The sequence below is a fragment of the Scatophagus argus genome, chromosome 11, assembly GCF_020382885.2.
Source record: "Scatophagus argus isolate fScaArg1 chromosome 11, fScaArg1.pri, whole genome shotgun sequence".
Taxonomy (NCBI): domain Eukaryota; kingdom Metazoa; phylum Chordata; class Actinopteri; family Scatophagidae; genus Scatophagus; species Scatophagus argus.
In genome coordinates this window covers 9,575,105-9,601,098 of record NC_058503.1, presented here as the reverse complement: position 1 = coordinate 9,601,098, position 25,994 = coordinate 9,575,105, and the positions used below count along the sequence as shown (strand labels likewise).

The window sequence follows — 25,994 nt, the reverse complement described above, 5'->3', positions numbered from 1 at the left end:
AAACAGGACACGGCTTTAAATCGGCCACCATTTTAGTGTTGCTGGTGTGTGCATTGCCACAAGATATTTGTTCAGTTTTTATACTACCACTTCAGCTGCATTTTGTCATAAATATTGCATACTCACATTTAGTTTTCAAACTTTTTCATCTCTCCCTTCCTCAGTAGCGAGCAAATATCCACCAGGGTGTAACTCGGCATGTAGACCGTATGTCAACACCCTTGTTAATGCATGGCTGCTCACAACAAAACCTAGTTATTACATATTCCAACAAAGAGTTTGGTTTAACTAATCCTTGGAAACAGTAATCAAGTGGCTGAAAACATGGTAAAATAAATGCTGACAGTGTGTTTGTGTGTATTATGGTAATGTTACAGAAGGAAGAGGCCATAATGACAATAATAAGAATATTCTCAGCTTAGGTGTTTTAAATACATAATTAACAAAAAACAACAGCAGAGCTTGGCAATGTAACAATTAAACCTAGTGTAGTGAGAAAAAACACAAACTGTCACCTCAGCTAAGCAATCACAGCACTTTGTACTGCAGCAGATTTTAAATACACGGAGTAAATAAAAATATAAAATTGAAGGTGTATTTAAATAAAAACAACATGATGTGGTGTCGTCCCCCTAAAATCACTAAAAACTAAATATGAATGCTGCTAAGAAGTGGTTACACGATTAAATTACTTTGACCAAAGGCAGCAACTAATGCTTATTTTCATTAATGATTAATCAGCTGATTGTTCATAAGACTGACTGATTAGTGAATTAATGTAGAAAAATTCTCTTCACATTTTCAGAGCCCAAAGTGACATCTTCAGTTTGCTTTTGTCCAACCAACAATCCAAAACCACAAAACTCTATCACTCTGTCATAAATGAAGATCACAGTTAAGAAGCTGGAACCAGGAAATGTTTAAAATAACAAATAATAATAATAGTTTATTGATTATGAAAATAATCACTCATCACTAACTAGCTTTTGAAACACTAATTGATTAATAGACTAATAGCAGCTTATGGAGGAGAGGATTTAAGACAGAGATAGAAGGAGGCAAGTGAGATAACGTAATCTAGTGAATAGAAAGGTACCACATTAACCTGAATGGTGCTCTCTCTCTCGCTCTCTCTCTCTCTCTCTCTGTCTGTGTGTGTGTGTGTGTGTGTGTGTGTGCACGCTTTGTTATTATATAGTCTAGTGGTCCATTGGGACTTGAGGGGTTCTTTTTCCTGCTAACTGCTCTACTGCTTGGTGGAAAAGCTCTGTCATGTATGTGGATGCAAGTGCACATTTTCTACCCAGTACACAATGTCTTTATTTACATGGGAACATTAAGTTGTCCATAATACATGCAAATAGTATTCAAAATTTTTAAATTTGGTTGTTAAAATAAATATTTATTTGTGTAAATATATCACACATGCTGAATAATGAATCCAAAGAGACCTCTTTTCATATATAATGCATCACCCCCAAAATCTTCAAGTGCCTTTGGCTTTGTTGTAATTGGGAACATGGATATCCCGCATTATTAATGTCAGATTGCATACAAGCAGATGCACACACTCTAGGGTGGTAACCATAGAAATCATGGTGGTAACATCCTCGTAGTATTGATTGACACCTGAGGGTGATGATGGCAGAATGACAGCTGTGTCAAAGAGAATGACATTTGTCACTTCCTGTGGGACAAAAGCTGCTATAATGAGAGTTTGTCAGTGCTGTTTGGAAACAGGGAGGTCTCAGTCTCTACAATACATGTTGCCATTCATAATATTAATTCTAATGCAACCATGTACAGATGGATGTTTTTGCACACATCTAGAAAATGGAGTAAACACACTGAGAAATAAGTGTGTGAATTGTCAGTTGGGGTTGTTATTTTGGACAGTCAACTTTCTCTTTACCTGTATTTATAAAAACTCATTTTAGCAGTAATTGCTGCATTTTTAACAGAAATTTAAATATCTGTTTTTGTAAACGAAACCCTTCTCTCTGTTATCTGTATTTTCTTCACTGTCTCTGTGCTGTTCTGTGTGCCTCCTTCCTCGGGTGCTTGACCTAATTGTAGCTGCAGAAAAGTAGAAATTATGACGATGCTGTTCCAACAGACTATCCTGTTGTCATTCCACTGGAGATGAGTTTATTTGCCCTCTAGCATGATGTCTCACATTAAAGACCTTGTTTTACCTTTCGTCCCAGTGTTCCAGCACATCACTGCTGTCTGATACAGCATGTTTCATGTCTGTATCGCTGCAGGCGCAGATGGCAAGATTTCACGTGAGCCATTAATGCTTCACGACATTTGGATGGTAAAGCATGACATTTTGTTGTCAGATCTACTGCTGTGAGGTCTGGATGTCATGGGTAAAGTGTTAATGGGGTAGTCATTGCGTTGTCCTTAACCAAAAATAATATGCTACTCAACTAGCAAGGGCAGCATAGGTGTGAATGTGTGTGTTTTTCTGTGTGTGCATGTGAATTTTTTTAAGTAGTCATCTTATTTTACTCAGGTATATGTCGGAGTAGTTGTTCTGGCAAGGGAAGATGCAGCGAGTTGCCTCTGTGACCTGATTTCCTATGACAGGAATTACTCAAGCATTCAGTCTGACACACACACCCATCTCCCAGTCTCTGCCTTCCTTTTTCAAGCTTGCTCTGCCACTCCTTTCCATTCAGTACCCTCCCAAAATGAACCTCACCTGCTTCTCACATTCTTTTATCCCACGTATGCATTGCCATGATTGACAGGAATGTGAGATAACAGCTCCAAACCTGAATGCAGCATGCTATATGAACAGCAGATGTGGGTGAACCGTGGCACAGATTTCTAAAATGTGTGTCACAATCCTGCTTTAGTCACACACTGCACACCCTGTTAAGCTGTTTTACACACATCCACATTGTGTGTGTGTGTGTGTGCATCTCTAGTCTTTCTTGCTATCTCATTTTATCGTTTTCACTTTAGCCTGCTGTTTTTCCCAGCTTATTTCTCCTACCTCTTGTTCAAACCCTGTGCAAATCCCATTTTTGTTTCAAAGCTTATGTTTTCATGTGTGCAAATCAGTCTTAAAGCACAAAGTCATACAGACTGCCCCACAGACACACTGACACTATAAGCATATACTGCATGTTGCATCACTTACCTACGTAACCGACCACCTGAGTTTGTAGGCTGGAGCTATATGAAGACATGATAGGGTGAGTATTAATGTGCCAGTCTTAAGTCCTATTATTCTAGTAAATATCTGTAGTTAATTTGTGGCCAGCTTAAGCCCCTTGATAAGCACTTAACCCATCACCGCGCCAAAAGCCGCACTGCAGCAGCTTCTCTTTCTTTCTCTAACTGCCCTTCTATCCAGTTTAACACTCTCTCTCTCTCTCTCTCTCTCTCTCTCTCTCTCTCTCTCTCTCTCTCTCTCTCTCTCTCTCCCTCCTTGTCTCTTGCCATCTCTTGCTTATTTTTCTTTCTCTTGCTCCCCCTGCTGTATCTCCATTTCCTCCATTTTCCATTCCTATCTCTATCCTTCTGTTTTCTCCAGTCACCTCCCTTGCTCTCTTTCTTTATCGCTCTCTCCCTCCCTTTTGTATCAATGGTAAAGGGAGGCACAATTAACCCCCCATCTCGTTTTTTGTTCTTTTGGATGAGATGGTAGAGGACAGTCCAAAGAGGTGTGCATCGGTGTGTGTGTGTGTGTGTGATAGATGGAGATCCGGAGGGGGGTGTGTAAGGAGGTGAAGAGCATTGCGTCATTGGGGGTGTGTTGATCGGGAGGTGGGCTGAGCCGGCTGTCAGTCAATGACGCGAGGGGAGCACGTGCGTCGGTCATGGCTGAGAAGACGTTGTGCGGTGGTTATCTGGCTGTAGGCGCAGAGTGCTAGAAACAGCCGCAGCTCCTCTTGCTAACGGGCTGATCAGGGGAGTGAATGTCTTGTGTGAGTGTGTGTGTGAGTGAATGTGAGTGTATGTGAGTCTGCGTGCGCATGTAGATACTGCACGAGCTGCAACCGGAGCTACTGCTGCTGGTGAATAATGCAGAAAGGGGATCGGAGTTTGCATTGCATGCAGGGAGCCAGATTAATAATGAACCCTGCTGGGTTACGAGCTCTGCATTAGTTAGTTTTGCTGGAACCTGTAGCTACTGCCAGACTTACTGACTCCCTGCCTACCTCTCTGCCTGCCTACCAGCCATTCTACCTGACTGACGGACAGTCTGACTTACTCACAAAATGTCTCACTACCATTTCATCAAATGCTGTAAGTAGCCATTCACCATCTCTTTATCTGTGCATGCAAGTGTGTGTGTGCAAAGTGTATTTGTGTATACCATGGGTGTGTGTCTGTTGGATTAGCACCTACTATATATGCAGGGTGTCATATACTGTATGAGTTTACATGCAACGATTCTGGTCAACTGCTGGGCGCAATGGCACAATCTAAACTTCAAATGGGTATTTCTGTGTGTGTGTGTGTGTGTGTGCACTGAGTGGGTGTGTGAGTTTGCTGCAGAGAGCTGCTGCAGATGTGTGAAGTTGACCAGTGAATGCGGCAGGTAGTGGCAGAGGGAGAGAAAAGTGAAATAGAGCCAAAGAGATGCAGATCCCATGAGCGTCTGGCGTATTCATAACACAGTGACAGACTGACAGAGAGAGAGAGTCATTTCAGAGAGAGAAGGGCGGATGGAGAGAAACTGAGGGTGATTTAGAGGAATGTTAGGAGAGAGGAAGGGAATGGCAGGATTGGGAAATGGAAAGGAGGTGAGGATGGGATGAGTGACATAATGAAGAATGCAGCCGAGTGGTGCAAAGAATGATGAACCGACTCAGGGAAGAATGAGGGAGAGAGAGAAAGGCAAGTGAAGAAGGAAAGAGGGAAAATGAAAGAGGAGAAACAAGTCTCATCCGCAAATCTCTCTTACTACATACATGTGTCTAAATCCTGCAAATTTATGGTGTCTGCAGCCTGCAGCCTACTTGCATGTCTTTGTGTGCTATTTTTATGGGAATGAGTCTGTCACTGGCATGAATGCATTATGTTTTTGGGTTGTCCGTCCATCTTATCTTTGAGAATGTGGTTTCTCATGACTGGAATGGAATTTCTTCAGGTTTGGCAAAAATGTCCACAAATGGTTAACTCAAACATTTATACGCTCAGTCTCACCATTCACTCTGTATGATGAAGCAAATATCTAAAAAATATAAAATGATGGTCAACTTCACTGTGACATCATGACGTTCAGCAAAAGCAGTTTTCTGGCCCTTACTCAGTGGCATAACTATACATTCACCAGTTAACCACAGAGAATATCTCTATTTCTTAGGCATGCTGGTCAGTAAATTAATTTGCGTACACACACACTCCACTACCATCAGACTGAGGTTAAACCGTCTGAGGTTTACCGTGCTAACCAAAGTTTGCTGAGGGGAGAAAGTCAGCAAACTCAAATGTTAACTGTGTGATGCTGTTCTTCAGTTTAGTAGTAGTACTACCATTACGCTGCACCACAGTAGATTTGCGCCACTCTGAGGCAAAAAGCTGCCGGTCAGTGTGGTAGAAAGCAAGGGGTTCAGAGAGTTAGTTTGGTACCTTAAGTCCACGTACGTTAAGCCATCGAAGTGTGAGTAAATGCTGAAAAAGACTTTGTCAGTGCATGCAGGCTAACTCTCACCACCCACTTCAGGACAGCTCTCACAAAGTCAAGTTAAATCACAGCTACCTGTCACTTCATCAAGGCTGACTGCGAGATGCAGTACAGTGTGTTCCTCACTCAGATCCTCTCTGTTCGGAGAACGTCAGCAATCCGCTAAGCGTTGGACGAAAAGGAAAGCAGCGTAGTCATTACTCAGGAACAGAAGGACAGGTTGTGACCATATTTCACTTTAGGTCGGGTACTGAATTGGTGACACTAATCGTGGGTGCTCACCTTGAAACTGTGCTGATTGTATAGATGCTTTTGTACTGCTGGGATGAAGATATTTGTGAAGCAACCACGTTTTAGAATTTGTAGCTTCTCTACAGCTTTGCACAACCATATCTGATATATTATCTACTGCCGTGGTTACAACTTTGTGTTGTTTTCTTGGCCACTTACGCACTAATATACCTAAAAGGTAGCCCAACCACAAGCTTATGGGCTTTACTGATGTTGAGCTTGAGGTGATGTGACAAAGCTTTCTACCTGTCTCCTGTACTCTGTGCACTCTGTATTTCTGTACTCTAGGAACCATTCACTGAAATCATTCATGTCAATATTATATATAATATAAATATCACGTCAATTTCTTCTAACAAAAATACACTTAATAAACTGCATATGTGATATGAGTCTGGACATACATGAATGTAAACTGCAACTTGACTGGTTGGTAGAGGCATACAACCAAGAGGCATAATATTCTAGTCTAATTTACAAGCTCCTGTAGTGCTGACAGTGTTATTAGCTGCAGCCTTCATGGGATATTCCACAGTCAATCAATAACTGATAGCCTGCAGATGGGATGGCAGGAGAAGAAAGCTCCTGCTTTTTTTGTCCCAGTCTCTCTGTCTTTCTGTGCACTCCGTCTCTCTCTGATTCATTCAGCGCTTTTTTCCATTAGACTAGTCCTACTCTCCTTTCCCGCTCTTATTCACATGCCATTGATCCAGTCATCACATTATAACAAAGACCTGCATTATTTTTGTGTGACTGTTTTCATTTGACTATACTGGACATTTTTGGATAACATTTGAAAATAATTTACAAAATTGAGTATTAATTCATGTGAAAAAATTGAAATTCAAGTATTTATTGACTGAAGGCAATTTTTTATTGATCTTTGCTGTCAGCGTTGGCCAGATTTGATGTTTTGATCTATAAATGAAAGGCAAAGGAATACTTCTGGGGATGATCTGAAATGCCGATCAATAATTTTACATTAACAACACATTCAGCTGTGTCGATACAGCAACACACAGCAGGTTATGACAAGTCATGAGGGTCAGATTTTGTAGTCACTACATGTCACAACATTTAGGGCTAAATGTGAGCTGCTGTGCAGATTAAAGTGAACCTTTTAGCTCAGTGAGCAGACATCATTATTTATTTAGTGGTGCTTTTCTATCACTTTATGTACATATCTTTACCAACAAAGTGTTACTTTACTTCCGGATGTTCAGCTGAATCTAATGGATATCCAACAACTATATACTGTATATACCTTAATACATGTGTATGTGTATGTTATATGATGTCTGTCTCGTGCTGGGAGCTTATAGGTTAATGTGACTCTAGCCTTGAATGCATGTGTAATAGATGATGTATGAGGTTGAAAGAGAGTGTGAAGGATATGAGTAGCCAAAGCAAGACAGAGATGACAGTCGTGGAGTCAAGGTGAAGATGGAAACTGCCATATCCAAATTTTGTGTTGTGCAAAACTGACAGAGCTTTATGAGGTCTGCTCCTTTCTGACACTCATAGTACTGTCTAAATTTTAGAGAAGAAGGGGCCATTTTTGTACTCTCTCTGTTTACCACTAAACCATCAATCAAAACAAATCATCATCATCAGACCAGTCATCATCCCTGTGGTCTGAGCTCTGCCAGATTTTTTTCTTTTAATAAGTGTTAAAATATTACTTGATTACTCAATTATAGAAAATAATTTGCTACTATTTTATAATCCATTAGGGTTTTAGACAGACAAAATAAGCAAGATCAAGACATAATTTCATCTTTGATAAGAATTTCATTATTTTCTGGCATTTTATTGAGTGAAAGATTAACCAGTTAAGAAAATAACTGTCTGATAGTGAAAATGATCAATAGTTACAGCCCCATTTACACCTGTTTACAATATATTCAGTTCTGGCTGCCAGGCTGACGTACTGGCCTGGGCTGATTGCCTGGTGTGTGTGTGTGTGCGCATGCTAGGGATGCCAACAGTTTATTATTAATCAGTTAACCACTGAGAAAGTGTGATGCGCCTTGGTCTGAGTCCATGTGGCACCAATCGGTGTGGTATTGAGCAATGGATTCTGCTATGGACACAGACTGAGCACATGCCACAAGTACTACTACTGCAAGTCACATATTTAAATAGACTGAGCAAAGGGAAGGTGAAGGGGGAGAAATATGTGAGAGGAGGAGAAGAAAGGAGGCAATAGCGGGGATCAATAAAGTATTTCTGATTCTGATTCTGATTGTGTGGAAGATGGACTGTGGAGAGATGGAGTGGCATGACATTGTTAAAGGCAGTAAGTTGAGTGTGTCTTTGTGTCTTATGCATGTGTTTGCTCAACCTGCAGCCAAGTTCCTACAATTAAATACAGTTGAGGCAGACACCTGGCATTAACAGTGTAAGTCCCCCAGTCTGGGACTTCAACACAAAAGAACCAGAGCAGATGGCACTGATGTATTGTGCAAGAGGTGTGTGTGTGTGTGTGTGTGTGTGTGGTGGGGGGTGGTGAGGGGGGGGTTGTCCAAACAAACCTTGGCCCTACAAATGAGAGAAAGCAGTTTACTGTATGTAATAGACACAAAGTAGAAACAGGACTTTTGAGGCCATCTTTTATTGTTGTATTGTTTTTCCCTGCAGGATGTTGGTACCAGTTCAAAGACTAGTGCATCTCACGCTATGGATATGGTGGGACACAGACAGACTGACAGTTGTGGGAAACATGAGGATAACATGTAGTACTTCAAAGGAATCCCACTGTTTCTTTTCACTTCACAATCAGGCTGATGTGCACACCATCACCATAAAAGAAAAAGAGAGAGACATGAAATAGAGACTTGGAACCACAAGACATCAATGGAGAGAAAAATGAGCTCCAAGGAAGGGATTCGTGAAACAAAATGCACACAAAAGGATGGTAGCAACAAAAGAGCAGCAGAGTTGAGTTTGATAAAAGAAGGAATGAGATACAGAGACAGGAGGGGCCAAAGAGGGTTGAATTGGGATGAGTTAGAAAGAAAAACACACAGTGTTACTGCAAAGGCATCATCCTCTTCATATTTTACTTTTCCTCTGGGGTGGCTATGACCTGAATTTGTCAAATCTTCCATGCTATCAATGCCAGATTGACGTACATACCTGAGCACACTAAATGGACTTTATTCTGAGCCCACCTACTGCACAAGCACTGTACATCCTAATCAGCCAAACAGAACATATTAGGTTTAGCAGCTGCCTCACAATGAGATTTGTTTGGCTAACTTCCACAGGGAAGCAGAGAGATTATGTGGAGTCAGGAGAATCATTACACACACTGTTGGGACAGGAAAGCCAATGTGCAAAATGCCTCTCAGTTCACCCCATAGCTAAACAGACACAGCAAATAATCTTGACAGTAAATATAGTAAGTTCCCACACACAACTGGGTATATTGCTGACATGTATGCACACACACAAAACAAAACACATTAAAGACACAGTTCTGCTTGGCCATGAAACTGATCAGTGTGTGTTTTATCACCTGAGGCTTGCCTCATTACCTCAGTATCAGACTCTACTAGAGGAAATGCTATGGACTCCAGTGTTTTCACTAATTAATCAGATTGTCTTCCTTGGTCTTAGCAGGCTCAGCTTGCCATCAGAGCCTAATGAAAACAAACTTTTCATTTAGTTTTATACAGCTATGTAATTTTCTGGCGCTAAATGTCATTATCATTGTTTTGCTGTCTCTCTTTCTCACCAGGTTGTTTCCAGCTATGTAATGTCTTTCGTCAGAACATGGAGATAGACCAGTGTCTGCTGGAGTCTCTGCCCATTGGCCAGCGCCAGCGGCTTGTCAGGAGGATGCGCTGTGACCAAATAAAGGCGTACTATGAGAGGGAAAAGAGCCTTCAGCGCCAGCAAGGTGGCGTCAAGGTTCGAGTTCCGCCAACCCATCGGAAGAAGCACCATGTACGCTTCAACCTCACTGACGTCATACAAGATGCCATAATTCGTCATGACGATAAAGAAGGTGTGTATGTGAGTGCATGCATGAGGGTGTATGTCAATGAAAAGGGAGTAATATGTGTGAATGTGCACAGAGTAAACTTTTCAGGGTCTGACTGGTTGGATTTGGAATGCTGGCTTATATTGACCTATCACATGTACATGCACACAGACACACACAAACAAACACAAGTGGACCAGTATAACACTGCTGACTGCAGGTTATATGATTTGTTCTGCTGGAAGCTGTGCACTTGACTGAAGAGAATAGAGTGAAGCTTTTATCCTGATACAAACAGTTCTTGAGGACAAAAATACCTTAGCTGATATGATGATGTCTGCTGTTGGGAGCAAACAGTAATTTCACACAATGGCAGTCACTTTTTTGTTGGACTCTGGGTAACAACAGCCCATTCGCTTTTGTTTTCTGTCACTTGTACAATTCAGTGGCAGTGACAAAGGTGTTTAAAATATTCTTCCAAGGTAAGCAAATGTCAAGAATAGCAAGAGAGTATAGGACACAGCTTCTTGCCTGGTTGCCTGACATGGCTGAGTAGGTAGTTCATAACATTGGTATTGTGTTGTTTGTAGTTTCCTGAGTGTTTTAACATTTCTAACACACAATAATGCATCAACTAATGTCAACATGTTCGCTTGCTAGTAGTGTGTATACTTGAATGATTGCGTTTTTTTTTAATAGAGATGACAATAAAGATGTCATGTATTTGAGTAAATCATGTCTTGCCTCTGGTCTATGCCTGACTCCAGCCTGCTTGGCTCCTATTAAAGACACGCACAAGTACTTAGGCTGATTTTGTGAGATCAGATAGTCAATGAGCTCATAATATTCAAGAGGTCTTCATATTTTATTCAAAAAGGCTTTGTTTTTTTTGTCCACCGTCTTTCTTTTTTGTCTATGCCAATCATTTGCCAGTCCTTTACCCAGCTGTCCAAGTGTATCTATGTCAGACCTACAAGCAGTCTTTGCAGGTCACTGTGTTAATCTCAGCTCTGGCTGCCAATGAGGTTCAGCTGGGGTGTGTGAGAGCAGCTGGTGTTCCACTACAAGCAGCCAATCTGAAACCAGGGTTCCTTGGCTTGGCATGAATCAGATCTGCTCCCCGTCTGCCCAGTGCGTACCTTCTTCCATGGTGGTGCCTACCACTGAACTGGTCCAAGGCTACCTTTTGTTTTGCTATGGGAAGGCCTTCTAACCTTCTGGTGGTGTTCATGGCAAGAACTGGACCTAGATCAAACAAAATAGTAGACTCACGCATGAGGGACTGATTGGCTTCTAACTATTATTTCTGTGAGTCTGTCTTGTTCTTCTGTCGGTATTGCAGTGTCTGTCTCGTTGAGGTAACACTTAGTTACAGAACATGCTACATGCTGACTACGGTTAACGTGTGTTCTTCGCTGGCGATGGTGAGCTGAGTGAAAACACATTTGGGTTAGCGCTCTTCTCCTTTGGTACAGATCGATAGGATTTGCCCCAGGCTTGGTTTTCTCCCAAGCAAGTATTGTGAGAACACTTCTGGGTCTTTTCTTCTTTCTACAGAATTATTTTTTATTATTATTTTAAGAATGGATGGATTGTGTAAAGACACTTGTTGCAATGATAACCCAAGTTATTCATATGGTGGATTGGTTAAAGATAACAGAATTTTAAAATTTTAAAAGTTTAAGGGATTCACGAGATGAAGGTTTAAGTGTAAAGTGAGTAATGAGACTGATAGACTGTGATGAAACATCGTAAGGGGAAACAGAAAAAAACGCCCGTTAGCTGATAGACTATTAACATTAGCACTGCTGTTATCTTGGATGAACTGTGCCTGTTCATTGGTTTTTAGTATTGTGTTCTTCAGTTGGTGGTGATTAATAAAAAAATTGATTGGAAGACAATTTGGTGGCACGTTGAAAGAGAACAATAGAAGTAAGATAGAAATGTGGTGCAGAAACTCAGTCTGCTGACAAGGCAGGAGGCAAGTGTTCAGAGAAGAGATATGACACACACATAGTCACACAATCATTTATTCTCTTATCGGTTGTCTCGTACAGGAAATAAGATGAAGGAGAATGAGATAAAGAAAGACTGTGTGGAGGAAAGATGAAATGGTGGTAAAATGGAAAGCTAGAAAACAAAACAAATTGAAATGCAGCAGGGAGGAAGCATCAGGTTAGGGAGAATATAAGGAGCAGAAAATTCCAATACTACACAGCGCTATAGTTAGATAGGAGCATAGTGTACCTGATCTCTATTCTCAGTTCCTGTCCATCATATCCAAACACCTTGCTCACTTGCATTTTGACATTTGGCAAAATTGGTTTTCCCGAACCGATCCCCTAACTTAATCAAAGCAAGGCACAAGTGAAACGGCAGCAGCTGTTGTCCTGTAGTCATGGAACCTACCATGAAATATTATCTTTTCATCCCGTTTCAAGAATGATATTAAAGATGACATTTTAATGTTTGTTCTTACTGGGTTAGTGATTCCTGGAAAGTGAAAACTTGAAAAACTTTAGAGGTGATGTAAATTGTTTGTAAAGCTTTAAGAAAGGTGAGCAGCAATTTAGGTCATCTGGTGGTGAAACAGCAGCTAGTAAGAGTCTGAAGTTGACCGTTACATCATCTGGGAATCTCTTGTGGTGCTACCTTTATGGGTAAAAAACACTGAACCGTCATCTGCTCTTGTGGTGCAGCCAGCCTGAATTTGCATTCTGATCCCTGTCATGTATTTATCACATTTAAAATGAAAAACATATCTGTTAAATTGCCTGACATTCTCCCAACGTTATTAGTTTTAGTGTTAAAATAATTTAACACAAAACCACATTTGATGGTTTGGCTCTAGAGCATCCTTCACACAGGCAGTCTGTCAGTCCTTGGTCCTTAGCTGTAATCTCCATAGCCTGGATGGGCAACCACTGAAAAACAGTCATGGCCCCCCAAGAGAATGAATCCCAGTATATACCCATATACTGGCTGAACATGATATCATAATTGTGTTTTCACAAGTGTAACATGTGAAACTAAGACAACAGACAAACCATTCTCTACCACAGATTCTGAGTTGTTATGTTTCTAAAGTAGCCCACAATGGACAAACCAAAACCTGCTTTGTGTGTGTGTGTGTCTGTGTGTGTGTGAGAGAGAGAGGATTTGTGCATACATCCAGAGTTCTAGATATCCTGTGTCTTACTGTTATTGTGCATGTGGTACATTTACTGTGCATATATATGCACACACACTGAGAGACATCTGTATGGCCACCAACTATTATTGATCAGTGTGTATAGAGCCATCCTCCAGGCACAGAACAACTGGAGGTCAGCTGTCTATAGTGAGGAAGTGAAGCAAGCAGAGGGAACAGCATCAGCTTCCAGTTTTGTGTGGTGTTTTGAAGTACTTCTGTGTACCAGTGCTACACAGTGTTCACCTGTTTGTGTTAATCAAATTAACACAGCAAATCGTTTTAACAAACAGGACAGACAGTTTTCGAGAAATTTAAATGAGCATTTGTTCCCATTTGTCCCCAGCATTTGTTTATTCTAGCCCCTGGTTACCTTTTAACTGAGGGCAATTCTGAGAAAAGCTGGTATCATTAAAAGCCACATCGATGTTTAAAAGATCATAGATGTCTAAAAATTGCATATACTGTATACAGTGCATCATCAGGCAGCATATTGAAACTTCTCTGTGGCAGTGGTGTTTATTTGAGCTTCTAATATTAAACATTTGGTTCACTTGATGACTCATCAGTTTTCCTTTAGAGGTTTGGCAGCACAGGTTAATATGAGAGGAAGCAAAATATGGAAGAACATAAAAAATAGAAGTGCTTGAGGTTACTGAGGTTGTTTTGTCATGGAGCTCTGCACTACTCAGTTTGAAGCTCAACTTAGGTAGTTTCATTTGTATGTTTCAGTATTTCAATTAACGTTAAAACCAAGTGGGAAAAGGAGAAGTTTATAATGACTCTTCAGATATGGCCAGCACAGAAAATAGATGAAAACACATTCACTTATTTGCAGTCCCTGGAGAGTTTCCCTCCGCTCTCCGCTACAGCTCACAAACAAGCAAGTGCGTTTGCCCAGTCAGTCTGTATGCTGGATTTCATGAGAAGTCTCCACAAGTGCTCATTACAGAAAATACACAAGTAGTGTTATTCCAGAAATTCTACATCCATCAAGTTACACGATGATTGACAACATTACAGCTACATTATTACAAGACTGTTTTCAGTTTTCAATTGAATATATTTTTAAATAGGATTAGCAAATCATCACATTCTGTTTAATTTACACTTATACCCGGGCAAATTTTATATTGTGAAAATGCATTAACACCCGTGTTTGTTGTTAAAGCATGGCATTGTTTTAGAGACTTTTAACACCTGAAATACATAAAATCATTTCTCAACTCTGAATGAGTAGGCAGGAGATCACGGTTCCATCTTACAAAACTCATCACATGATAATCTGTATTTAGAGTATTATGTGTGCTGTAATTCTGTGCCAGTGTCTAGGACCCACTCATGAGATGCTGCATCTCAAGGGGCTATACTGTCGGTAAATTTTAAATTGTTGGAAAACTATACAGTGCATTTTATCATCAGGATTGAAAACAAAAAAAAATGTCAAAGCTCATTTCAGAAACATTGGGCAGTGAGGTGAGACGGTGTCTCTTGTGACTATGACTGCATGATAAGGGCCAAAGAGACAGAGGCATTTATAAGGGTGAGGGATTTGAAGAGAATCACATATAGGGCGGCCAAGGAATGATGCGAGGAGAATATGTCTGGTTGCTAGATGAAGAAAATTGGCAATAATGCTTTAAGTGGAATATTATGGAAAGACGTGTTACAGGGATTTTATGGAATTCATAGAAAGCCACGGTTCAGTGAGATAAGGGAGGGCCAAAGATTGAAAAAAAGAGACTGAAAAAGTACTTTTAATTTTATCTCAATAGAACATGCGCATTCAGCATGTGCATCATATCTGCCCCATGATGTTCAAGTTCAAGAAAGAGTAATATTATCACTTGTATTGACTGCTACACTATAAGATTTTCAGGGGTTGGGCAAGGCCCCTTAATTCCAGTAAAGGGAAAGCTTAATGCTTCAGCATACCAAGACATTTTGCACAACGCTATGCTTCCAACTTTGTGGAAACAGTTTGGGGAAGGCCCTTTTCTATTCCAGCTTGACTGTGACCCAGTGCACAAAGCAAAGTAAGTAGTGTGGAAGAATTTGACTGGCCTGCACAGAGCCCTGACCTCAACCCCATCCAACAGCAGAACTTATGAGTCAGACCTTTTTGTCCAACATAAGTGGCTGACCTCACAAATGCTTTACTGTATGAATGGGCAAAAATTCACACAGAAACACAAAATCTTGTAGAAAACCTTCCACAAGAGTGGAAGGAGTGGAGGCTGTTATAGCTGCAAAGCTGTCTATGTATTTAGAATGCAATATCATTAAAGTCCATGTTGGTGCAATGGTCAGGGGGCCAGATACTTTTGTCTATATACTGTATCGAGGTTTGTGGTATTGTTTCCTTGGGTGGGAGAAAAGTATACCCGCATGCCCTTTTCAGGATAGGAGTGTTAAGGCTTTTTGTTTTTAACTGTCAAGTGTACTTTGTAATTTTCTATGTAGGCAAGAGATTCTGGAGAGCTGTATTCAGGTCTTACACAAAGACAGGTTAAGGACAGAATCTCTGTCAGTTTGAATGACAGCACAGATTTCGAGGCAAGCGGCTGAGTCCTCAGGGATCTGAGAAGAACTAATTAACTTGTCGTTCATGGTTTTAGCAGCAGTTTGGCTCTACTTCCTGATGCGTGCCATTCTATCAATCCATATTACCTTATGTAGGTTTCTCTCTCTTGTCCTCTGTTCCTCTCTCTCTTTTCCACTCTGCTCCCAGTTCCTATCCGGTTGCCATGGAAACTCCACATATGTCTCGAACAGCTGTTTTGCAATTTTCCACAAAATGACAGCCGACTTTTCTTCGTGCCCACTCTCCATTTCCGTATCAGCGGCTTCCTGGTAGAGGGATAACTCGCATATGCCAAGCCCAGGGCTTGATATCAGCATATAATCAAACTAAAACTGACATACAAAGATTTAACATAGTGAGAAAATTACTGTTGGCTACGGGGCAAGCATATAGTTGTTCTACTTGAGGTAAATCCCTCTGTGGACATAAATCTTTTTGACGAACCAGTGCTCCTTTTGAACCACATTGCAACAGAAATAAACACTGATATTCTAATATTAGCTTCAGCTGGACTTGTGTTTTTGAGAACAAGGACAAAGGATTTGTCCTCCATTTTTTTTTCAGTGGTCATGTGAACACCTGAATAATGTTTTCAAAAATATGTGAACCCATTCTCTAAGTTACACCAATCTAAAAAGAAAGCTTAAATATTTCACCTAAGATTACTGTCACTCTCACTGCATGTGTGGGCCTCATGCACAGACTAGAACAGTGGTTGGTTTGATGAATCCACCAATGGTACAAGAGTAGTATTGATTCCTGGTGGCAACATTGCCAGACAAACACTTCTATTCTTTAACTGCCTGAGGGTCAATATGTCGCTCTTGACCTTCGACCTCTCTTTAGACACATTCAATAATGTGCCATAAAACTCCAGTAGGTTCATCTATCAAAGACTGACACTAACTGGTTCTAACAGATAGGAGGCTTTGCAGACCAGACACTGTCATGTCTGCTGGCACTCACCATTCTTTATCATTTAGTTTTTTAAGAAGCAAGTAATGTGATACCTCACATGCTTAAAAATGGCTGCTTCACATTCACCATTGCGTGACCTAGTTATATACTGTTTTATAGACAGGAAAGCCAGAACATAATTTATTCCGTTGTAATGATTTTAGTGCTAGATGAGCCTTAATTGGTGGTTTACAGTCTTGAGCCCATACAGTATGTTGAGGAGGCAGGAGATAATTGTACTGATTGACTCAATGGTTGCTTCTCATAAGCCATTTAAAGTCCATTAAGCACTGAAGGCTATTAGGAGAGTGGGAGAATAGCTGTATACAGTATGTGTTTGACCTGCTTGGTATGTGTGTTTGTGTGTCTCTGAAATGATTATTCAACTTACAGGCAATAGATTTGATTCTTTCTCTTATGTTTATCTTTGTGAAGTCAATACATTTTAGTATTTGGCTGTATTTTGGCTGACTTGCAGTGAGGAATAGCCAAATACTGAAATATGTAACATGATGGAATATTATTATAAAGATTATGCTGTAAAGTTGCTTTTTTTTGTCCAACCACCAGTTTAAAACACTTAAAATTGAATGTCATTAAAAAAAAGAATACCCATGAAATACGTAGAATTTCATTTTACTTAATGACTTCAATAAATAATTGATTATCAGAATTTGTTAATACATTTTCTTTCCATTGACTGATTTATGATTTCGGCCATAAAAACTTATATTTTCATATGTTCATTGTGGTGATGAACAGTTGTTTTTGATATTGCTGAGGAGAATCAATAATTCACTTCTTTCATTTTTATAAAATGAATTAGTTAATCTATAATAAAATAAACAGTAGCCATGTATAATAAAGTGTGTAGATATGGGGGTGAGGATAGGGGTGTAAATACATGCATTGTACACGGTGGACAAAGTTATCTGTGTTTGGGAAATATATTGTGCATGTGGTACAATTAAACCCACATGTATAGCTGAGGAACATGCTGCATTCTTCAGTCCTGTATTTAACCAACACATTTACACCTTTATGAGACATTTTCAACAAAACTGAACATTATAGGACAGGAATTATTGCAGTGCTGTTGTATAATACTTCATTGGTTTTATCCAGGCATACCTAAGAATCTGTATGTGCTCATGCTTATGTAGCTTTTGCAGAAATCATTAAACATTTGTGGGATCTGGTAGAAGCAGACAGTTTGGTGTTTATGTAGTAGTATGTAGTATGTTCAGATAAGCACCAGATTATTAACCAGAAAGATTTTACATTACATACATTCTTGCTGTATACTTGTGTGTAGCTGTGTGTGGGTTGGATGAGGTTGTTTAAGGATGTCTGGCCAGACAATGACCCTTTAAGTGAAATGACCTCATGGGGGTCATCAACAGGATTCATTAGTTGCCCTCAGAGCCTTTAGAGTTGTTTAAAGACTACTGTGGTGTGTATGTGCATACGTGTGTGTGGTGGGGGCGGACGGCAGGATTGCGTGACGGTGATGGCTGTTTTGCTGGTATAAGATCTTCCAGGGTTTAGCCAGTATCCATCTAGTGCTGTCAGTGTCAGTGAAATCACATATGTCCAAACCACAGCACTTCACCTCCTCTCTGCTCAGCCTCTCTTGTTTGTCCATTCTGCTATATTTATCTGTCACACGCCTCAGTACTCCCTAACTCTCTGTCTGTCCCTCTGTATCTCTCTCTCTCTCTCTCTCTCTCTCTATCTCATGTTGAATAAAACATATATCAGTGGTATAGTTAAATCACTGTGACCTTGTTTTGCCTACTACTGTCTGCTCATTTGTTCATGGCTGACTGTGGGAATGGGGATGTTTTTCAGTGGCTTGTGTTTTCTTTAGTAGATCTGTGTCAGTGTGTGAGTGGGTTGTGCGACTTACTGGAGCTTACAGTATGTGATGTGAATGTGTGTCACAGAGTCCCAGAGTCTCTCTGACCTGCTGTGGGAACAAGGAGCTGTCAAACACACACTGACATGTCAAGGACAGTCAGAGGACACTCAATGCATATTGGTTTTGATAGTAACTGGCAGAGACCAGTGTCTGCGATGCGTGTGTATGTGTGTGTGTGTGTGTCTGTCTTTTTTACAGGCCCTAAGTGCCCTGCCTGTCCTCACATTCAAGAGGTGTTAACATATGGATGTTTGTTATGTTGCAGTGTTGCGTCTCCTTAAGGAGGGCACTGACCCCAACACTCCCATTTCTTCTGGCGGATCTTTGCTACACCTGGTAAGATACTCATACACACACACACACACACACACACACACACACACAGAGTCGTGTTTCCATCACTTTTGGGGACGTTACATAGACTTACATTTATTTCCTGGAGGCTTAACCACCACCTAACCATAACAATAAACATTCCTTGCCTAATCCTAATCCTTACCTTAACCTGACCCTAACATAAATCTAACCTTAAAGCAAGTCTTCACCCTAATATTTAATGATTTATGTTGTGGGGACTTGCATTTTGTCCCCATAGGTAAGGTTAACCCCAACTTGAACCTTTACTGCTACTTTCCTATTCCCAACCAAAACCTGAAAATGTCAGTTCATTTCAGGGTTATCAGGTTCATCAGAATAATGCAGCAAAACCTCTGGGCTGATTACAGATCATGACCGGTGAAGTTAAGAAAGTAGCCCTGGTGTGTTCATGAGTCAATACAAAATAAAGAAAATGTATTATGTTTTGCTCTGGCATATTGTGCTACAAATAACTGAGAAATATCAGTGTCATCTGACATGTAAATTCTTGCGCATGTGACTGCCCTGTGGCAATACAAGAATGTAATTGTTGTATTTCACATATATAAATCATTATCCTCTGAACCATTCATGTGTACTGTTTAAGGTCTGCAGTGCTTCAGGAAATATATGCTCCTGCGAACTAATTCTATTCTATATTCTGCAGTGTGCTCGCCATGACAATGTGTTTGCGGCAGAACTTCTGATCGAGCGAGGCCTAAATGTCAACCTGCAGGACGAGGACCTGTGGACAGCCCTGCATGTAGCGTGTGTGTGTGACCACGCAGATGTGGTGCTGCTCCTGCTGCTCGTAAGAAACACACATGAAAGCACAATTCTGCAGTTTATATTTAGGAAGAATGATTGTTTTACACAGTGCCACAAACACACACACACAGAAATACATTTGGCTGGTTTCAAGCATAGAAAGCAGCTAGAAATTCGATTAGTGTCTTGGAATGTTTGGCGTGCTTGCTCCATATTTCAAAATAGATTTAAACCAGTGGCTGAATTCACATTAGTCATTCAGAATTTCACCAAATGGAGCATCTTTTATTGATGAGCGGTGTAGGATTACTGAGAGTCAGAGCTTCCCATTCTCTCAAAAAGTCAGCTGAATAACTGGGAATGAACATATTTCGAAACTGAGTATTAGCGTGATATCAAAGTGAGAGCCTGTTCTTTGGGGGATGTTTCCAGCTCTTGTCGGGTTTGTCTTGTCAAAAGCTGTGGTTGTACTGATTAGGTCCACAACGAGAACAGGGCCAGCTGCAGGGGAGGGCATGGGCATTCAGCCCACGGGCTTGGGCTGGGCTGGATCTGTTCTGCTAGCGTTGATTAGACCCGAGGAGGGTTAACTGCAGCCTGGAGCTCCGTAAAATCCAGTACACCCTAGCTCTGCAGATTGGGCCCTGACTGATTGCTGACTGTCTGTGCGAGCGGCAGGAAGGAGAAGTTCCTGAGAGGAATGGCTATGTTTGAAGCGCTGCCAGGCAAAGGGTGTACACTGCAGAGCTGATCTGTCACACTGTAGTGACTGTTGGGTCCCTGTGTTTGTGCATTTGCATGCGTTTAATTTCCCTCAAGGCAGCGGTTGATGCAGACTGCCTAGTTTATAGAGTAGGGTGCGATATAGATACACCGCATGCAATTTATGCTGTGAGTTATGCTTTCATCATAGGCAACACCATGAGAGAGAGAGATTTATATGGAAAGAGATTTGTCTCAAAATTTATCACATGGTAAATGGTAAAAATAAGACTTACAAACGTGAAGAATACATGTTCCACTTCACACACAAATGCCAAGCAATTTGAACACATGTAAAACAGTTTTGGAAGTGCACACATCACAGCCTGAATAAGTATTAATATTTTACAAAGAGATCACATTACATTTATGCATGGAATTCTGAAACACTTTTCCTTCACATCTCCAGCTGACAAATTCACAGAACGCATATATGTCCCAGTTTTCAACCATTTTGTAGCCTTTCTGGATCTGTGTGGGGCTGGAGATGTGAAAAGTGTCTCAGAAATCCATGATGTAAAGAAAAATGTAACCTGATCTGTGCATATCAGGCGATCTGTGAACACACATACAGGAGTCTGTAAATGAATACAAAAGAATGTCACAGCTATTTTTAGACATTCATATACACAGGAAGGTTTTTGAAAATGAACATTTCTAAAACTGCTGTAAATGTGTTCAAGTTGTTATTTGTGTTTGCAGTGAAACATTTTTTGAGCACTTAAAAATGTGCACAATGTGTTGAACTTATTTGTAGGTAAAATGTGTCATTTGTGGATCATGAAATACACATTTCTGACAATTTCTCTCCATAGATTTAACACTGCTTCCTGGGAGACAGTATTTAAATGCCTCCCATTCACCACCAAGACAGAACTAGCTTCCAGTAAATGAGGTCATGTTTACACAGAACACAGCCCTCTTGGAAGAGAAATCCAATTATTAATGAATTCAAAAAATCGTGTTCAACACTGTGAAAAGTTCAAACATATTTCCAGCTTTTAAGCTATAACAGTCTGAATGTCCTTTTATACTAAGTGTTTGTTTATTTGACAGGATGTTCTTCTGTTCATGCACCCGTGTGCATGCCTGTGATTATGACACTTTGTGGCTGTGAGGAGACAAACCAAGTAAGATTAAAGACTAGAAATATCTTAATTTCCAAAAATTTCTACATTTGCATGGAGTGCTTTTTTTTCCTCCTAAGGGTAAGATAAACACTTGAGTTTCTTTTCCTGCTATGATCAGTAGGAAAGGTGGTCTGTGAAAGGGGAGCCCAAGGCTCTTCCTGTCTACCAGGGTAAAAATAGCTTCAGTCAAGCCATATTTTCCGATAGAGATGCAATATCCCTTTTCTTCTGTTCATTCCTTTTGACACCCATCTCCTCCACCACAGATCCTGCCAGTGCCCAGTCATTCCGCTCCATTCTGCCTTATCAGAGCTGTAAATAGGAGAGCTTCCCTCTGAATATGATGGGTTTATATTTTAATGAGAAGTGGAATAGTGGTTTTGCTAGAGGAGCTTTACTGACAGCTTTATCTTTGATTGACACAGGACAGAATAATGCTGCTAATATGTACTAATCTATTGTGTCCTACTCCTACACCTCCTTCTCTGTTTTCCCTCCGCTTCTCCTCCCCTTGTCCTTGCTTCTGTGCCCTTGATTTCCTGTCTCAAGTTCCTACAAAGGGAAGCGGGGAGATTTTTGCTGACAGGGATGTTACCAGGCTTGTGTTGTGGAGTAACTGTGTGTGTGTGTGTGTGTGGTGGTTGGGGGGGTGGGGGGGTCTGGGTACATTGTCGCTCTGTGTCCAGATTGGCAGCAATGTTAATTCTCTTATCTCCTTCCTCCAAACACTAGCAGAATGAGTAAGCCGTTTCTAAACTGTCTCATTTCCAACCAATTTCCAAATACATTCCTAAAGCTCTTCCCAGCTCCAGTTCTGGTTAATGTTTGAGTTCAGAGGCACATTGGACTGTCAGCTTAGCAAATGAAAACATGACAAGGTGTGTATTTTTTACGAATGATTCCACAAAAATATTAGAGTGTTCGTGTAATATGTTGAAAACATTCGGAATATTGAATGAAATGAGACTGAATCATTTCATACTTAACTTCTCATACTCCATGTGCTACATCTTAGCTTGCTGTCTATTCAAAGCCACGGCCCACAAGATACTTATCAAATCTTCTAGTGGCCCAATTATGTCTTCCTAATTTCTTTTCTTTTTTTCTTTTTTTTTTGGATGAAACACTGAACTGAAAAGATGTGCTAAGTGGTTAGAGTTAATTGCTAACTTACCCTAATTCTGGTTCAGCGTCTCTCTGAGCTTCTGCTTTTTGAGCCGGTGTTGAAAATACTCTGGAAGAACATAAAAATGAGTCTGACTCACTTAAACTATGAACCATCTCTGCACTTCAACTGATTTAAAATAAATATATAAATAAATAATTGCTCTTGCCTTTTCTTGTCTGACATATTGGAGATTTTTGTGAGACACCAGGGTTCAATCTCTGAAGGCATGCAGGAGAAGATGTAACAAGGCAATCATATGATCCGTGGGAGATAGGTTTCGCTCCAAAATATTATTTCTCATCTCAAAGCTCAAAACCCAGTGGGGCTATAGTTGTAGGATTGACCCACTTTCCATGCTTGTAAATGATGAATTTAAAACTTCTGAACTCTCAGTCTTTTGAAGTCAAACGACTAACAGTAAGCCCAGGGCTGCTCTAAACTTCACTTAACACCAGTTGAATTTTTTGGTGGTTTTCTGCTGATAATGTAGCCTTGCCTCCTCTAAACGTGACGGTGATTTATCAGTCAACTAGTGCACATTTCTATAATCTGTCAAAGTCTCACACCTTCAAAGTTTATCAATTTCTGAAAATTTGTTGCTGAAATACTTTCATATGTTCGTTCAAAGAAAGAATAATAAATGTCAGTTTAAGTGTAGTTAACAAAACAGTATGTTGTCTTGTCCTAGCATTGGTGTCAACATGATGGGCGATGTGTAGCAACGGAAAGTACAGACAAAAGAGAGGTATGGTAACTTAGAAAAGACATCGTCGTTCTTGTTTTTCCAGAAGACTCTGTCGTTTCCGACTCATCACAACACTGACAGATGCAGATCGCAATCGAGCAGATGTTATGTGCAGTCAGCTGAGAATGATAAGGCCGTTCCTCAGTTGTAAAACATGCTGCCTCTGGTACATTTCTTTGTCTATTTCATCATCAAATTTGAGGGTTTTATTGACTGGATTACATTTTTGAAAAAACAAAAAAACTAAAAATTGAGAAAATCTAATGGGTAGAATGTGCAGAATAAGTGTGTAAGTATTTTATTAGATAAAGCTTTGGGATAATTTAACCTTCAAGTGTGATTTTAGATGGGAAAGAAAGATTCCATCTGTAAACACAATAGTATAGATTTCAAAACAACATGGGTAGAAAATATTTGCTTTGGGTGATTTCCACTGAACCGTGACAGTGTCCAGCTCAGCATTGCTCAGCCTCATGGACAGCTTTCAGCACATTGTTGTTATTGATTCTGTGGCAGGCGCTGCCCACAACTTCCATTATGAACCACAGACAGGGTAGCATTAACAGACCTCTATCTGCGGGACATCCGAGGTGGATTCATCATATTTTGGCGGGGCGCGTGTCGGGGGTCAAAAGTCAACTCGTAAACCCCGTGTTGCCTGTGTAGCAGCCAGCCTGCATCGACTCATTTATATCTGTCAGCACTTATCATGTGAGCTGAGACACATGATTAATGTCTCTGGATCGATGGCTCGCACATCATCGCTTCCTTTGCTATACTCTGTATCAGTTGCGCTTGGACATTTTAGTACACCACCTTATACTAACAATGCCATGCACACAGTAATACACATACTCACATGCTAGTAAAGGCATCCTGAGTGGACCTGTCAGGTTCCTGTCAGCACTTGTCATGTGAGCTCTGACACATGATTAACATGATTCCCACATGATTCCCTTCTAAAGACTTTGACTTGAGAGGCAAAGGGAGGGGTGTGGGGATGAACTGTGTGTGTGTGTGTGTGTGTACATGTGCACAGTTGGAGAAGATTATGTTCAGTGTCATGGAAAACTTGGGAGAGATATTAAATGAGGCTTGTTTCATGCGCTGCCTGTCTGTGCCTCATGTTCCCCCTGCACATTGTGACCATGGATAACCAGGAATTATCTTATAGCAGAGAGATGCAAAGATACACGAGAATATCATCAAGATGCAAATGCACAAAATTCACAACACCAAATTTAAAGGAATATTTCAGAAATAAACCTCCCATTCAGATATTTGTGACGGTGGCTTTTTTAGTGAAAGAAGATATAGGCTAGCTGCGTAAATTTCTTATCCCATTACACCAAACGTAAATACTAATTTATGCAGGAATAGTGGTGTGATGATGAGGGACTAGCCCAATGTGCAGAGCAAATCTCTGAAGGAAACAGAAGCACAAATGAATTACATGCAGGCTAATTGCAGCCTTCATAGTCTTTAATATGAGCCACAGGCAGTGTCCCTGACGTGCCTGCTCTCCTCCCATGTGACCAAGAGCCAAGTGGAGAGGATGATGGACATAGCTCCACGACGACACAGCAGCATACAACAATACTTGTCATGTTTCCACGGGAGTGCCGCTGCATTAGGTTGAGAAGTCAGGACATGACAGGTTCTTTCTTTATCTTTTGCGCTGTCAACTAACTAACTAAAGCCACATATTCCTATGCAACATGTGCCACCAGTTCAGATGCTACTTCTGATAAATTAAAATGAGGGGAGTGAATAATTCACTCTAATTCCACCTGTACTGGAGCTGGTGCCTGAATTGTTTTGTTTCCATTAGGATCAGGTGAAAACACACTAAGTAAAGCCGATGAGTCATACTCTGTGTGACTCATAGTTTACTGTTTCATTCTGATAAACCACCAGGCAAATGTGGCACCATTTGAGAATATTACTCTTAATTTTTAAGCTTTTTGCTGGCACATGTTGATCAATACACATCCATAAACAAGGTCTAAGTGTGTTCATGCATTATGCAATGGATGACATGATTATTAAGGCTCTCCTGCACAGGCAATATAAGCACTTCAGTTGCTGCTTTTGAGGAGTTGAGATGCGATCCAGTATGACAGTCAAGAGTCCGCTGTTTCATGGATTATAAGAAATTTCTGGAAACGCTTTAGATTACATTCTACAACATACAGCCTTGTTGCTCTGGAGTGAAGATGTAACCTTTTCTAAATGCGTATGCAATACATATACATTAGTGTTAGGAAATAAGATGTGGGGATATAGGGGTATATAGGGGGATATATGAGGGGTAACAATTCAGGATCTAATGCATATTTTTTAATAACCTGTTCCATGATTGCACGGTATATGTGACCTGCTGACAATAATCTGAACGATTCAGAAGATCTCAGAGAGAATTTATTTTGTAGTTTTCATACTACTAGTTACCTATTCAGCTGCTATTTAATAAATGTATTTCATAT

General features: G+C 40.5%; 1 protein-coding gene across 7 annotated transcripts in view; it reads left to right on the top strand.

The window, feature by feature from the left end:
• Nucleotides 1-25,994, top strand: part of myo16 (myosin XVI) — a 102,007-nt gene that overhangs the window by 14,950 nt on the left and 61,063 nt on the right. For 4 of the 7 annotated variants that reach the window (XR_006844640.1, XR_006844639.1, XM_046403287.1 and 1 more), the window contains exons 1-4: nucleotides 3,813-4,263; nucleotides 9,681-9,950; nucleotides 18,844-18,914; nucleotides 19,603-19,746. Coding sequence is in view for 5 of the 7 variants with exons in the window: in XM_046403287.1 (XP_046259243.1) it covers nucleotides 4,236-4,263; nucleotides 9,681-9,950; nucleotides 18,844-18,914; nucleotides 19,603-19,746 (513 nt within the window). In the remaining 2 variants the exon portion in view is untranslated. Of the gene's footprint in view, nucleotides 1-3,812; nucleotides 4,264-9,680; nucleotides 9,951-18,843; nucleotides 18,915-19,602; nucleotides 19,747-25,994 lie in introns of those variants that run through there. The other 3 variants (XM_046403291.1, XM_046403288.1, XM_046403290.1) reach the window with 1 other exon arrangement.